Source organism: Sceloporus undulatus, chromosome 5 (assembly GCF_019175285.1).
Source record: "Sceloporus undulatus isolate JIND9_A2432 ecotype Alabama chromosome 5, SceUnd_v1.1, whole genome shotgun sequence".
NCBI lineage: Eukaryota > Metazoa > Chordata > Lepidosauria > Squamata > Phrynosomatidae > Sceloporus > Sceloporus undulatus.
Genome location: NC_056526.1, coordinates 29039733 through 29056638, shown reverse-complemented (window position 1 = coordinate 29056638; position 16906 = coordinate 29039733). Strand labels below are relative to the sequence as shown.

Here is a 16906-nt window from a genome sequence, read left to right as displayed (position 1 = left end):
CTCCATTTTTATAAAATGTGCCCTACATTTGAAAATTTTGTCCTACATTTCTCCTACATTTGTCCCGGTTTGGAGGTCCAGACTTATGGCAACTCTATCCAGAACCCTAGAATCGGCATGGGCACACTGCTCCCTGCCCATCTGTACTGGGCCATAGTATTGTTAAAGGGTGGATCTACACTCTAGAAAAAAAGCAGTTTAATACCACCTGAAGTGCTGTAGCTCCATCCTGTAGAAGTCTCAGATTTGTCATTTGTTGTGGCATCAGAACCTTAAATTTTGTAGGATGGAGACGTTGCAGGTAAAGTAGTGTCAAACTGCATTATTTCTACAGTGTAGATGCACTCAGAGTCTTAGCTAATTAGTTGAAGGTGAAGATGTAGTGATGTCACTTTAATTGTCATGGTTCTAACCTGTGAAATCGTGGATTTATAGTGTTATGAGGTATTTAGGATTATTTACCTCATTCTGTAGTTCATTGCAAGTGTACATTAGTATAGCAAAGGATTCAGCATACCTCACCAAATGACAAATCCCAATATTTCATGGGATCAAGCCACAGCAATTCAAGTGGTATGAAACTACTGTAACTGTACAGCATAGATACCCACTGATGCCATAAATCATCTCAAACTTCCAATTTGATATAATTTTCTGGGGTGGGGGGCACTTTCTAGATAACATGTGCTGTTTGGGTCTAAATTAGACCCCAAAAGTCATCCTTTGTATCTTCTTTGAGTATCTGTGGATTAGTCCTTTTCGGGGCAGGTTATTTATCCACTTGGTTTCAACACACAAAAAGGAAAGTGCCTAGCCTTGGCTGTTCAGTTCTCACTTTCTTCATAAGGAAGACACTCCTTTTTTCATGAAGTGTGAAGAGAAAAAGTTCCGGTTTGTTTGAGGGCTCTATATGCATGGGGGAAAAAGCCATGTTTTTATGATGACTTTTCCTCTTCAGGCGCATTGCTTTTTGCATTAGGAGAATGGTGCAAAAGCAGCACGCTTTGCATATCGAATCTAGTCAAGTGAACAACAACTGATATAAGGACTATAATGTTTTCAGATAGACCCACAAACCAGCCATCCTTCTACAAGGACTTCCTATATGATTAATTCATGGTTCTCATTAATTATCTAACATTTGAATGCTATGAAATAATTCTCCTGGAGCAGCTGACTAGGATAGGGTTACTAATTCCACACTGTTTTGCTAGTTTGGACAGAAAGAGTAGCATATGCAGAGCAGCGGGGTGTTGAATATGGACTCCTGCAGTGTGAACATAGGAAAAAGAGGAGGAAAGACAGACTTTTTCCTTTGATAAAGTACAGAGTAAACTAGAGACTAAAGCAACTTGAAAGAGTCTGAATTGAACAGCTATTTCTAACATAAATCTCTATATCACCTGAGAGACATGGACACTTGGAAGAGTTTCTCGGTATGTGCAGTCTCCCCCTCCCCCTCCCCCCATATCCACAGATTCAACCATCTACATTGTGAAAATATTTTAAAAACATGTATAAATTCCAAAAAGCAAACTTTAATTTTGCCATTTTATATAAGGGATACTATTTTACTATCACACTGTATTTAACTGCACATCCATGGATTTTGGCATCCACATGGAGTACTGGAACCAAACCCCAACAGATGCTAAGGGCCCACTTTATGTCAATTTGACAGCTACTTTCAGATTCAAAAATGGGGAAAGTCAAGACAGTGCCATGTCTTTAGTGTTCGATGAAGGCCTTCTCCGTGGTGGTACCATAACTTTCAAATGTGAAAATGAACTTTTGTTTCTTGAGCTTCATATGACTGAATTAATAAGATGTCACTTGTTCATGACTTACACCTTAGTGATTGTAGTCATTGTTACATATTAATAAATTTTGGTGGAGAGTTGGTTAGAGCTCCTTTTGCTGTTTGTACTGTACTTGAACATTTAGTATTTTGTTTTGTTTTTTAAATAAAGTCTAATGAATGTCCAAGAAGTATCCAAACCTATTATCATTTAGGTGCCAGGCTGAAACCTATTGTTTCCTTAGCCATTTATAATTGGTTATAATTTCTGTGGATTGATTAATTTATTGATCAGAAGTGTGTAATCACACACATTGTGAATACATATTAATAAATTTGTATTCTTGGAAGTTTTGACATTGTTTACACTTCATGAAGGACAAAATATTAGTGAAAATAAAGAAGTAATGAAAATACTCTGGGAGAAGTTCCAGGTTGTTGCATCCACTGTTGTAAATAGAAAAAACTACCTCATAGAGCATTACAGCTGCATAAGACATAGGATATTAACTGACACTTAACACTCCTAACCCCAAAAGTTAAATTAGAGTCTCCACTGGTTGCCCATCCATTTCTAGGCACAATTCAAAGTGCTGGTGATGACTTAAAAAGCCATATATGATTGAGGCCCCAGTTATCAAAAGTATTGTATTCCTACTTAGCAACCTGCCCATGGTTTGAGGTCTTCTGGGAGGTTGTGCACTCTGTCCCACCATTCTCACATGTACATTTGTTGGAAAAATGGGAGAGAGCCTTCTTACTGGCTCCTCATAGATTCTGGAACACCCTTCTCAGAGGGGATAGACTGACATTCTCCTTATTACTTTTCCACAAACAGGTAAAACATTTTTTCTATTGCAGCAGGCCTTTAAGAACTGATTTTTAAAGAGAGGAAACAGGCCTTGTACAATGTGATGTACATTTGTTTATTTTAATGCTTTGTGTTTTTAATTGTTTGTAATCTTATGATGGTTTAATTGCTTTTTAACTTTTGTATGCTGTGAATGTTTACCTATGGGCTGGAACAGACTGGCAGCTTCAGCCAGCTTGTGGACGTGGTGTTTACATGCACCACACCTCCAAGTCACCTGGAAGATGTGCTGGCAATTACACACTAGTTGCTTTGGGGCGACTTGGGGGCATGGTGTTTAGACACCACACACCCCGGAGCTGGCGAAAGGCCAGGTCCAGAGGCAAAGAGGTGGCTTTTTTCTGCCCCAAACAGGAGCTTATTTTAGGGTGAAGCTGGCTGCCTTGGGGCCGCACGTCTATTTGCCCCACAGCCCCAATCCAGCCTTAAATGAGGTGGCTCCAAATCGTTCCATCGGGGCCATCTGTTTCACCCGTGTTTCTTTTCACTATTGTAAGCCGCCTTGAGTCTCAAACTGGGAGAAAGGTGGGAAAATAATAATAGTACAATGGGCCCTTGGTGTCTGGGGCTTGGTTCCAGGACATGCACACCCACACACTGTGGATACAATAATCCATGGATGTTCAAATCCCATTAAATGCATTGGCATAGTAAAATGACAAAAGCAATGTTTGCCTTTTGTGATTTGTATTTTTAAAATATTTTCAAGCTATGGATTGTTAAATCCATGGATAAAAAATCCATGAATATGGAGGGCTGACTGTAGTAGTAGTAGTAATATTTAATAATATTTTTTGAGATTTTTTATCATTTCACATTGAGTGGTCAATCTGCAACCACAATTTGTAGGTTCAGGCATGATGGCAAATCGTGACTTGATTTAAAAGTGATCCGTTCTTTTAAAGGTTGTGCAGAGGACAAGGCATACAAACAGTTTGGACAGTTAGCGGTACATGAGGATTGGGACAGAATTGTAAATCTTGTTTAGGGATGTGATTGGGACAGCTACCTAAATTGGGCAATTTTTGCCATCTCTTAATTCCAGTCATAGTAAATTCCACAGTTTCACTATGTTGTTATAAAGAAGGACTACCTTTTCTCTGCTCTGAAATCTTCCGTGCTTCAGCTTCATTGGATGTCTCTGATTCTAGTGTTGTGATATTGAGGGAGAGGAAAGAGTTGTTCTCTCTGTTTACTCCACACCATTCATAATTTTATATCTCTCTAGCTTATTCTCTGTGTTAATGTGAAACAGGCGGTGAGGAAGGAATGGGAAATAAAATAATGCTGTGAAGTGAATTGTTTGGAATATTTTGATTCTGCACACATATTTGCTGAATTGTTGAAATAAGGATTTTGATTTTGTTGTCTAATTTTGAGAGTTTCTGGGAAATAAAATTATGCAGTATCATCATACTAGAAGCACTACAGTACTTGTTCTCTTTTATATATGGCATATTTTAGGGCTTTTTCCCCTGTTTTTCCATTTGGCAATAACCAGCTATTCCATTTCTTTCATTAGACCCGCTCATTGCTGAGTGTCTTTGAAGAAGATGCTGGAACACTTACAGAGTATACCAACCAGTTACTTCAAGCAATGCAACGGGTTTATGGGGCACAGGTAAACCATTTTTATCGGTCTATATTGTCTTCCCCTTTCTTTTAAAAATGGCATTGTTTTACTCAGTTATCATAACGATTAATATTGAAAACAATAAACAGAACCCACATTACTCTCTACAAATAACAAAACACAGACAATAGCAACTGTTACGGTTACAGTTAGACTCTTTCCCTCTGGTTGCTCACCAGTATTTTGGTTCACATAACATTTAAAAATGGAGAAAGTAGTCTCTCTCTCGGGCGTTGGCATTGGCCAGGTTTGGCTGGTCATAGTTTGGCTTAGTAAACCAAGACCTACATGTGCCTTTTACACACACACATGCAGCTCATTTTGAAGCAATTGTCAGGAAACCAAGATGCCTCTACTTAACCATAGTTTCACATTTCATGACAGCCAAGAAACTGTGGGATGCAAGTTACTGAAAAAGTCAAGTTCTTAATATACAGTTTGGAGTTAATTTAATATTCTGGTTGGAGCTGAAACCGGTAACCATAGTTTGGGAGTAATGGGAGATTCTGGTTAATTAGAGGCTGCTTAGCTTAACTGCAGGTCATGTGAAGGGAAAATCAAAGGGACGGCATATATTTTGGATGCTTCAGGCACCTAAACCCAGCCATAATTTTGCACTTACTTGTCTCAATTCATAGGCTCAATATGCATATACAGTGGCCCTTTGATATCTGCTGGGGTTTGGTTTCAGGACCCCCTGTGGTTACCAAAATCTATAGATATTCAAATCCAATGATATACAGTGGTATAGTAAAATGGTGTTCCTTATATAAAATGGCAAAATGAAGGTTTGCTTTTTAGATATTTTTCAATATATAGAACTTAGAGCCACAGATGGTTGAATGAATGGATACAGAATCTGTGGATACAGAGAGCTGACTATATGTGATTACTGGCCACCAGTCTCCCATAAAACAATCTGATTTCTATCTTTTCTCTTTAATTTCAGTTCTCTTTATTAGTTGAACCACTGTTAGTACACCATAGTTTAATTTTTCCTTATTTCAAAATATCAAAGGTTTTTATAGATTGGTTTTTAGCTGAATTTCCATTTCTGTATAATATATATATGCACTGGGATGTGTACAGCTGGCAGAATACCTAGTAAGGCACAATATGATTTGGTTCAGATGTAATTATCTTGGTTCATGATACAAAATTAGTCTTATGCCTGTGTGGTTCCTTCTTTCATACGCTTTCTTTCACACAATTCCATCATGTGTTAAGCTCTATTTTCCTGTTGCATATGATCCGGCTTTTTTGTAGCTGGGGATTAAACCATGGTTTCTTACTTAGGATGGCATGTAAAAATGTGGCTTGGCAAACCCCAGAAACATTCCATTTTGACACAGAGGAGAAGGCAAATTGTTTGCGCAAAGCTTGTGGTTTATTACTTTAGTATTGTGGAGTCATGGAATCTGAAATAGATCTGTGTCAGCATTAAGTAATTTTCAGCTGTATTTCTTAAAGCCAAAGTAGATGTAAGGAGGGAGATCTGTGAAATGAACTGTCAGTGGAGGCTTTCAAGAATATGTAGCAACCACAACTGGTTGTAGTTGTGGTTGCATCTTTAGGTGGAGCGATGATAGCTGCATATCTTGCATTACAGGGCAAATAACAGCTTTTTATATGTGTGGATTTTAATTTAGAAAACAACTCAATCTGAGGATGGTTTAATTTCCCCACTACCAATGTGATGCCAGTTTGAATTGCAACTCCATACCAAACACAGCTACTATTAATCTTGAATAATATTGCAGGATGTCTTATTCACATTATTTCTAGTATGGCCCCTGGAATTCTTAACTTATGGATTTGAAGAATGTCCTTAAACACTGTAGGGGTGTGCGTGTGTATGCGCGTGCATGCGTGTGTCAGAAGGCCAATAATGGGGCCAATATGCATGTTGTATCTTTGATTTATGCTCCCATTGACAGAGACAAGGCAGATATCCTTGCAGTTCATCTCTTAGGAATGAATTCACACCATGGCAAATGATAAAGTAGTGTGGAAAACATCTAAAACACTAAAGGTTCCTCACCTCTGTGCTACAAGAATAGCAATATGTCCAAGTGGTTTCTGTAAATTAAGTGTTAAATGAAATTAACTCCCCTAGGCTGTTTCTGAGGCCCACAAACTCTCCATGTTCTCAGGACCATCCTTTTTCTGTCTAAATGCCACACAAAAAATGGCAAGCTGCCCCTTCTGAAAGCCTCCAGAAGCAGCAATTTGCCTTTCTAATGACTTGCAGCCCTAGCCCTGCAAAACTCACAATTTTTCAAAACTAGAAGGGGATTTCTGGCCACAGTGAGCCCCCATTTTTTGTGCAGCTGCCAAGAGGGTTCCAAAGGCAGAAAATTGGCCTCTGAATCCACCCCAGTTGCCCATATTTGGTTTAAATGAACACAACCCTCCTTCAATCTGCTAGGATCCAACCCTTTCAAGAGTGGAGATGTGGACTGTTTGATTTCTTAAGTCAACTCTGTAAATGCCAGATGGAATGTCTGGAGCTCAGCAGGTCATGAGTCACATCTACCTGATATTCTTGTTTGTTCACACTCTTATTCCAAAACCTACAGGTGTGGCATACCTACCGGAAGATCTGTTTACATCTTAGGCATTATACTGTAGTTGGGATTTGTTGCGATATTCTGTTCAGCATAATTTCCTTAAGTAAATGTTTAGGTAAGAAAAGTTTGTGGATGTTGTTTTTAATTACCATCAAGTTGTCCTTGACCTGTAGCAACCCTGAATAAGAATGAATCAGCCTTGCTAAGTTCTTGCAAACCTAGGGCCTTAGCTGCCTATACTGAATCAATCCATCTGTAATTTTATTATTATTATTATTAACCTTTATTTATGAAGCGCTGTAAATTTACACAGCGCTGTACATGCAATCTTTTTAGTTAGACGGTTCCCTGCCCTCAGGCTTACAATCTAAAAAGACATGACACAGAAGGAGAAGGGAGTGGTGGAGGGAAAGGGTAAGAGGTCCAGCAGTTCCTCTCAACCTCCGAGGTCTGGACCAAGGCAGATGGACTGGAGGGAGGGCAAGGCTTCATAATGGATGGTTAATCATTATCCAGAGAAAATACATAATCACAAGTAGGATAATACATATACAGTACATAGGAATACAGGAAATGGATCGATAAACAGCCAACAACAGAACATCAGATAGTAAGCGACAATTATGCGATGCCTGGGAAAGCTTCTCTGAATAGGATGGTTTTCAGCTCCGTTTTGAAGCTGGTTAAAGAAGTGATGGCTCTTGCTTGTGGAGGAAGAAGGTTCCAGGAGTGAGGGGCAGCAAGTGAAAAGGGGCGAATCCGGGATGGGGCAGAGGAAATCCTGGGCTGAGACAGGAACCCTTGACTACCAGAACGGAGGGCCCTGGTGGGAAGGGAATATAGGGCACAAACAGACAGGCCAAAATAAAGCTGCTTTGGGTCACTTTGGAGGTATGCTGTTTAAATGACGCATGAGTCCTAAGAGGCCAGAAGCTGTGCCAAAGTCACGCTCCAGTCCAAAGGTCTGGAGTGCAGCTTTGGTGTGGCTTTTGCCCTCTTAGGGCGTATGCATCATTTAAATAGCATACCTCCAAAGTGACCCGAAGCAGCTTTATTTTGGCCTGTCTGTTCAGGCCCATAGTTACCCTATTTTCTTACTGCTTTCCAGTTTACCAGGCATTATTGTCTTTTCCTAAAAGTCATGTACAGGATACAAGATGAGTCTCCCTTAATGGAGATGAGACCCGAGTCTAAACATGAAATTCATTTGTGTTTCATATATACTTTATGCACATAGCTTGAAGGTAATTTTATGCCTAATATTTTAAATAATTTTGTGCATGAAACTAAGTATGTGTACACTGAAACATCAGAAAGCAAAAGTGTTACTATCTCAGCCACCCAGTTTTGGATTTTGGAGTATTCTGGATTTCAGATACAAGATATTCGACCTGTACATTCAAAGTTCAGTCATATTGGTTTCTAGGGAGAGTTCCATTGTGATTTGCTTTTGGACACATGAATTAGTTTTCTTGCCAGTATATGATATCAGAACTCTTCTCTTACATCACATTTCAAAATAGTTGACTTTCTTCCTGTAAGAAAAATAGGGATGGCAAATTAGTGAAGAAGTGGAAGTTCATACTGTCTGGCAGATTTACTGATTGTCAAAACTGCGTCACAAGGAGAATTCCATTTGCCTTCCTGGTCAATTTTGTATGTGATATACCAAAAATTCTATTTAGATATAGCCACTAGATATTAGCAGGAATGTAATGATAGTATGGTTTTCTAACTAAGGTGATCTTGTTCTTCTTTGTAAATTTGAATGTATTTACATAATGGTTCTGTATTACTTAAAGACTGACAACTGCGGCTTGCTGCACGTATTCATATTTGACCTTTTGGAGATGGAATTGATTAACTCAGATTTGAAAATGCAATTGAGAGAATTGAAAGATTATGCAATTAATGTAGAAAGTATTATAAAGGTTTGTTGTTGTTGATTGTTGTTGTGTGCCTTCAAGTCATTTATGATTTATGGTGACTATAAGGCAAACCTGTCATAGGGTTTATTGGCAAGTTTCTTCAAAGGGTTTTTGCCATTGCCATTCTCTGAGACTGGGAGACTGGGACCTGCCTGAGATCACTCAGTGGGTTTACATGTCTGGGTCAGAATTCGAACCTTGGTCTCTAGAGTCGTAATCCAAAACTCAAACCACTACACCACACTGGCTCTCTTATTATGACAAAGTTTATCTAGTCAATAAAGTGAACTAAAGCAAGCTGCTGGAAATAAAAACCTATTTTAAAAAAACTGAACAGAGGAGTTTACAAGTCGCAATTGAAATATGCTTCATCTAAGTCTAAGTATGAATTTAATTGTGAAAAATAGAATCTACCTTTTCTCTTTCTAGAATGAAATGTGCCTGGCAACCCAGCAGCTCTCCAAACAACTTCTTGCATATGAAAAACAGGTATGCATAACATTCTGTTTCCATCCAATGCAACTTCCAGGTTAGATAGATTAGATGACAGAGCTGAAAAAGATGCTTTATCCAGCATCCTTGAGCTATTTGTTTGATTATGCTTGTAGAAATGTCAGTGGGACACACTCAACTTGGCAGCCAACCAAATACTCTCCAGATAATATTGACTTGCAACTTCCATCACCCTGGGCAAGCAGAGGAATAACTTCTCACTAATGATGATGGATTTTGCACATTGACACCACCTGGAGACTACCAGGCTGAATATGTCTTGGTTTTGGTACCAAATTGTGTTAAATAGTAAGTGCTTGTTCTCTTTAGCTGAGATTTTTGCCCAGAGTTTGTATTTAAAAATTCAGATAATTGATTCGTTAAGTCATTTCTTATTAAAGATAAGTCTCAGCACAGTTGTAAACTTAGGAAGTGCAATTGTAGGAAAGATGGGGAGAGTGTGGAAGAGATTGGAGGGAAGGAGAGAGCCCTTGCAACTCCACTATGAACACCTAGCTTTCCACTGAGGCAAGGATGGGGCTTGTGTGTCCCACCAGATGTTATTGGATTGCAGCTCTCAGAAGTCCTAGCTGTCATAGCAATGGTGAGAAATCCTGGGAACTTCAGTTCAGCAACATTTGAAGGGCTGCACATTTCCCATTACTACACTAAGGAATGATAAGCAGGTTCTCTTTTGCTTCACCCCTGCCCAGTGAATACCCCCAAGTGAAGTACTGTGTATACTCATGTATAAGACTAGAAATTTTAATCAAAAAACTGACCCCAAAAACTTGAGTCACCTTATCTATGGGTCTATATAAGTACTGTACTCTAACTCTTATCAAAAAAGGAATCATCCCCTGGTGAAAGACAAAAATATAATCTGTCCTGGAAGCACTGATCCTTTCTCTGCTCTCTCATCCATCCAGCCTTTAGTGTTACCACAATCATTATATGCTGAAATTTTGTAGGTTCTTTGGCATCATTTTCCTTTGCCTCATTGTTTAGATCTTTTGTTGCATACCCCTAAGTTTTACCCTCGACTTATCCACGGGTCATATCAAAATCCATAATTTTGGCCCCCAAACCTGCCCTTGACTTATACATGAGGTCGACTTATAGTCGAGTATATACGGTACTTTGTTTTGTCTGCATTAATATCATCCATTTACTACATGGAAAAGGAGATGGTTCAGTGGAATGTGCTAGAACTTCTGTTGTTGCCTTCAAGCCATTTCCAGTTTATGGTGACCCTATTATGGGGATTTTTTCAGAGGAGATTGTTGTGGATTTCCATGGCTTAATAGGGATTCCAACCCTGGTCTCCTGGTGTCATAGACCTACACTCAAACCAGTAAACTACACTGGCTTTGAGACAGAACTTACTCATGGTCATTCTAGTGTGAGAGGTTTTTTTCCTTAATCCTTCTCTACTATATCTGATATTGACACCTGTTTTACACTGTCCCATGAAGATCTATGGGAGTTGCTTACTCTTGTTTACCTTGCAGAACTTTGCTCTGGGTAAAGGAGACGAAGAAGTGATATCCACCCTTCAGTACTTTTCAAAAGTTGTAGATGAGGTAAGCTAACTTGCCAGTGAAAGTTTCCTTAAGATTCTCTGTTGCTTTATCAAAATGAAGCCTAGTGTCTGGATTTACAAAACAGCTGAAGAAGAAGAAGGGAGATATCAGATCCATAATAATAATAATAATAATAATAATAATAATAATGGGATTTATTTATATGCCGCCCAATCACTGGGAATCCGGGTGGCTTACAACAGAGGGGATAATAGACGGTTCCCTGCCCTCAGGCTTACAAACTAAAAAGACATGATAGAAAAGGAGAAGGGAACGGTGAGGGGGGAGGGGATCAGGTCCAGCAGTTCTTCTCTCCCTCTGAGGCCTGGACCAAGGCAGATGGAGTGGAGGGAGGGCTCTTCTTCTTCAGGCTAGCCCTGATGGAGCTGGGCTGCCTGGTCAACCCCCTCATAGGCCAGAAGATGACAGTTATGGAGGGAGGAGTCTCTTCTTCCAGGCTAGCCCTGATGGAGCTGGGCCTGCCTGGTCAACCCCCTCATAGGCCGGAAGATGGTTCTGTAATGATGGTATGAGGGTAAGATGACATGATGATATAGTGTTAGGATAAATGCTAGTTTATTGAGAGGGGAATAGGAATTCTTTTTAAAAGTTTTTAAAAAATAAAAAAAGAGAGAGGAGTAGAAATCCTGTGGGAAGTCAAGCTTGCGAAACAACAGGAGGGGGCAAATGGCCAGAGGCGAGAGAGATTTGTGGCTTTATGACCCTATTGTTCTGGCAAGCTGACCTGGGCTGTAAACCAGGTATGCTCTCCTTTCTTGATTGAATGATAATGCAGGAAAGGAAAGAGGAAACATGAAAGGTCACTTTGATGTGGATCAAAGGCTTGGGATCGTAGCCAGGGAGGGGGTGGATGATGGGAACTCTTAAGTATGATCCAGGGGAAAACGTTTTAATTCCGACATAAACCCTGGACAGAGAAACTTCTGTCTTAATTTCTGGAATAAAATCTTTTGTTTTAATCCCATTAAGATGTTCCCTTAGTTATTGGGAACTGAGTCTGCTGATCCTGACAGGAGAGCTGTTATTCCTTTGGAAAGTGCCATAGAAGAGGGCAGATTATTCTGCTGCCAGAATGATGGGGAGAAATAAAAATGGCAGAAGGGCCTGATGTTCTATTTTAGCACTTCTTAATTACATTTTCATAGCAGTCTTGGGGCACCTAGATTTTACTATGGCATCATCTTGCGTGGTCTACAGACCATTTTATTGGATCAGCAGTTCTCAACTTGTGAGTCGCGACCCCTTTGGTGGTCGAATGAACCTTTCACAAGGGTCACCTAAGACCATTGGAAAACACATATTTTATATTATTATATTAATAATTTTATGGTTGGGGGTCACCACAACATGAAGAACTGTATTAAAAGGTTGTGGCATTAGGAAGGTTGAGAACTACAGCGGGCCCTTGTTATCCGCTGGGGTTTGGTTCCAGGACCCCTGTGGATAATAAAATACATGGAAGCTCAAGTCCCATTGAATACAGTGGCATAGCAAAATGGTGTCCCTTGTATAAAATGCCAAAATCAAGGTTTACTAGTTGAAAATTATCCTTTTTAAAAATATTGTAAAGCCATGGATGCTTGAATCCATGGATAAAAAATCCGTGGATATGGAAGGCTGACTGTACTGTATTAGATGAATGAAATATTAGTGGATTTTATTGCCATTTGACCAACTCACATGGGAAATCCTCCCCTCTTTTCCATTAATTTGTGAATGTGAGATATACGTCTATACCTGTCTAGTCTGGTGTGTGATGATTGAGGATACCTATGTCATAATAAATGTATTAATTTTAAATATATATCTTCTTCTTCCAGCAGAAGACTAACAAGGCTACTATTACGGAATTTTTTTGGTTGTGTGCCTTCAAGTCATTTCTGATTTATAGCAAACCTATCATATGGTTTTCCTGGCAAGATATGTTTTGAAGAGGTTTGCCTTTGCCTCTTTTTGAGGCTGAGAGAATGTGGCTTGCCTGAGGTCACCCAAGGGGTTTCCATAGCCAAGTGAGGATTTGAACCCAGTTCTCCAGAGTCCTAGCCCAGTGCTCAATTACACTACACTGGCCCACTGTTAATTATAGGCAACTACAAGACAGAGTTTGGAAGGCTAATTTTTAAAAAATATTTTCTTCCATTGCTAGTTATATTGCCAAATAAAATGGCCCTATCCATTTGATCTGCTATAATTGATCTTAAAGAACACCCCCAGTTCCGACTCAATAGTATGGGAACAGATGATGATCAGATATTTTAATGATTGGTAGCAGTATTGCTGACCATTTTATTGTTTGTATTTTTAGATAACATTGTATTTGCATTTTGTATTGTTGAATTTTTTGCTGTAATCCCACCTTGATCCACAGGGAGAGGTGGGAAATATAAATAAAATTTATTATTATTATTATTATTATTATTATTATTATTATTATTATTATTAAAGTTATTTCTCTTGATGCAAAAGTAAACCAATCATGTTACATGATAGAACTGTATTTTTTAAAAAAATTATGTGCCTTAAAGTCTACGTATGTTGATTTCTAGGCAGGCTTCATTATTCAGAGGAGGTTTACCATTGCTTTCTCCTAAGGCAGACAGAGTATGACTTGCCGAAATTCACCTAATGCGTTTCCATGGCCAAGTGGGGATTTGAATTTTCCTCTCCCTGAGTCCTAGTCCAACACTCAGCTAAACCATATTGGCACTACATTTTATAAAATGTTGTAAATTGTTTCTCTAAAAAAATCTTCCAGACAGACCCACCAAAAGTAGTATTTTAGAAGCAAGGAGTAAACCTTTGTCATGAAACTAAAAATAGAAAGTTGGTACCAGTTGTAAACTTCAAAACAACTGTCCACAGTGCACAATGTATTTTAGGGGATAGGTTTCATAACCTTGGATTGTTCCTTTAAAGTTCAGACAAAAATACTGTACAAGGGAAATTCCACTGACATAGAAGGTATCAACCATTAATTTTAATATCATTGCTTCCACGCCTTGTTTGAAATATGTCCCAACATATTTAAAATTTACAATATTTTGCTTTCTTAAAATAGTTGTGGTGCTTTTCTTCTTGACATTTGCGTTAGCGTCTAAACTTCATAAAGCTGGTTATAAGTCCCCCTAGAGTTCTTGTCTGGTAATTTTGACCTTTCTCAGACCTCTCTTAACCCTCATGTATCAAGATCGGGACATTTCAGTCCTCTTGAAGGATATTTTGTGGGAGAATCCACACTGGTCCACACTTACTTTATAGGCTTTTTGAGGAATTGTCACTTGCAAATTCCAGCCACTTAGTATGCAACAATTTTTTTCCTGAAAGCCCCTGAAGACTGATAAATAAAATGTCATTACTTTTTTAGGAGTGAAGCAGCTATAGTATGAGAGGAGCTGCAATAGGCCATTCTGACAAATACTCTTCAGGGTAAACGTCTCAGTTCTTCTGTTAGAAAACCTGTGCACATAACTGCCTCTCCATACCTTCATTTATGTCCTTGCAGTACAACCAATGACAGCTCTTGAATTTGATTTTAAATTGAGTCTTTTGGAAATTATGAAAACAGCAATTTTATTTGTTATTACTGCTTTTAAGAGCAAATAAAAAGCAAACAAAAGTGTACAAGAAACTGAAATCTGCAGAGTTAACTATCATTGTTAAATATGCTTTTCATACAAAGTGCCCCCTTCAGTAAATTCTTTATGACAAGTGGAGATGTTCCACTCTGCCAACCTCACCATCACACAAAGTCTTTACTATGTGTCAGGCCAAAAACTAATTTTGATGAAAGGAACCCCAGTCTCAATCATTCTTATACAAATAAAATTAATGATGTTGTTGTAATTACTGATCTCCATCAAAATATAACTAATTTTCTTCTGTTCAAGAGTTACCAGGCAAGAGCAGATGAAATGAATGTAAGCAAATACCCAATCTGATAAAGCTGTTCTGTGTGAGAGGTTCCCCAGCTCCTCATGAGGGTACTATAAGCCTAGTGATCAGTAGCCCAGTTCCAGTGACTATTTCCAGCTAGAATAATTCATTGAACCAATGGAGTCTATACAAGAATTTATTTACATTCAACAATTGATTCAATGGGTCTATTCGAGTTGAGACTAGCAATTGGTTTTAAGCTATTGTGTTCTCTTCTTATTTGAGTTGTTAGAGGGCTGTAGGGGGCTTATTTATTCAATTAAGAGTTTATTTATTCACCTTATTAGTCAAAACACAAGTGTGTGTGTTCATACACACACCTAGATACATGGAATCTGAATTTGAAAGCAAATAAGCTTTTTTCAGTTTAAGAAAATATTGCTCTAAAATAGTTGTGGTTGTGTACCTTCAAGTCGTTTCCAACATATAGACACTCTAAGGTGAACCTATCACAGGTTTTTCTTGGTAAGATATATTCAGATGGGGTTTGCTGTTGCTGTCCTCTGAGAATGTGACTTTCTCAAGTTCATCCAGTGGATTTTCATGGCAGAGTGAGTATTCAAACTCTGGTCTCCCATTGTCTTAGTCCAGCACTCAAACCATGGTATTATTATTCTTATTTTTTAATATACTGAATCTAGCTCAAAATGTATTGGATTCACATGCTCTTTGTTGCCCATTTTTAAATTTAAAAAAATGCAAGGTGGTGATGTTCTCCAGTTCATGCTGGAGCAATGTGTTTTACTGTTATAGCTATTATACGAAGGTGGGGAAATGAGGCATGCCAAACCATATCTCCCAAGCATGAATTTGAACTGTGGCTCAAATCTAGTTTCTTTTCATTTCAAGTGAATAACACAAATTCACACGAACTTCATGTTTGAGAGCTACTGAGACAGTATCACTGCCTTTCTATCTTTCAGCTTAACACTCTACATACTGAACTGGCCAAACAGCTTGCAGACACAATGGTTCTCCCCATCATCCAGTTCCGTGAAAAAGATCTTACAGGTAACTATTGCCAAAGTTCTTCCATAGTTCTCTCTTCCAATCTCTTCTCTTTTTAATATGTTTGGTTTTAATATGATGTGACATTGATGAAGTGTGGATGCTGTAACAGCCTCCTGTTACAACATGATGGAGGAATATTTCCATGTACTACAGATAATATTTTCTTTATTTTGGTAGAGTGGAATATTATGACCATATTTTAAAGGAATGAATCCATTGTTTTATATAATATGACCCAACTGTAGTTGTACCATGATACCCATAATCTAACCATCAAGTTACAGCATCTTTCTTTCTTTTAAAATTTGGTGTAGTATTAGGCTGTGGTATACATGCTTGTGTGTCTTTACCAAGGACATATATTTACAGCATGTTTGAAAACAACTAAACATGTGCAGAATTACACTGAGAGGGAAGGAGGGCCAGGGCCTAGTGAGTACGACCGTGGCTTACTAAGACCAAACAAAATTTGTGGTGTTGTGATGTCTGTCATGTTGTAGCCCAGTCTGTCTTGTCTTGATTATGTTTCAATTTCTTCACCTTCCTTCACTCTATTACTGACATCAGACACTGGTTTAGTACAGGAATAGCTTCGTTGAAATCAGAGGGAAAGAAGAGATAGAGTTGTGTTTCATCGGCATGAGGGGCTGGCTTTTTGGAGGGGAGGGTCTTTTAGAAGCCCACAAAAGCAGGATCCAGGTGGACATACTATCCCCATAAAGTACAAATCATTGCGTTTTAAATCTGATGTGATTTAAAACACAATGCTCTTTCTGCTAATGCCCTGGTATTTCTCTGAGTGATGGGTGACCTAAAATAGCTTAAGTAAATAAACTAATACTTCTGTATGTTTTTCTCTCCAATTTTACTGATCACATTTCTACTACAACACAAAACATATATGTTCAGTACAAAACATGGACTGAGACAGTTTTGTTGGGCTGATGAAGGATAATACAGTGGTACCTCGGGTTACGAAATTAATTCGTTCCGCGGCTAATTTCGTAACCCGAAAAACCTTCGTAACCCGAATTGCCATAGGCGCTAATGGAGAAAAAGCCGCGGC

At 38.7% G+C, this 16906-nt stretch overlaps 1 protein-coding gene across 2 annotated transcripts in view; it reads left to right on the top strand.

Annotated features, from left to right (window-relative positions):
• The window catches only part of APPL2 (adaptor protein, phosphotyrosine interacting with PH domain and leucine zipper 2), a 43846-nt gene that overhangs the window by 12569 nt on the left and 14371 nt on the right, over window positions 1-16906 (top strand). For both annotated transcript variants that reach the window (XM_042469039.1, XM_042469038.1), the window contains exons 2-5: window positions 4192-4290; window positions 9230-9289; window positions 10804-10875; window positions 15753-15840. In XM_042469039.1, the coding sequence (XP_042324973.1) occupies window positions 4192-4290; window positions 9230-9289; window positions 10804-10875; window positions 15753-15840 (319 nt within the window). The remainder of the gene's footprint in view (window positions 1-4191; window positions 4291-9229; window positions 9290-10803; window positions 10876-15752; window positions 15841-16906) is intronic.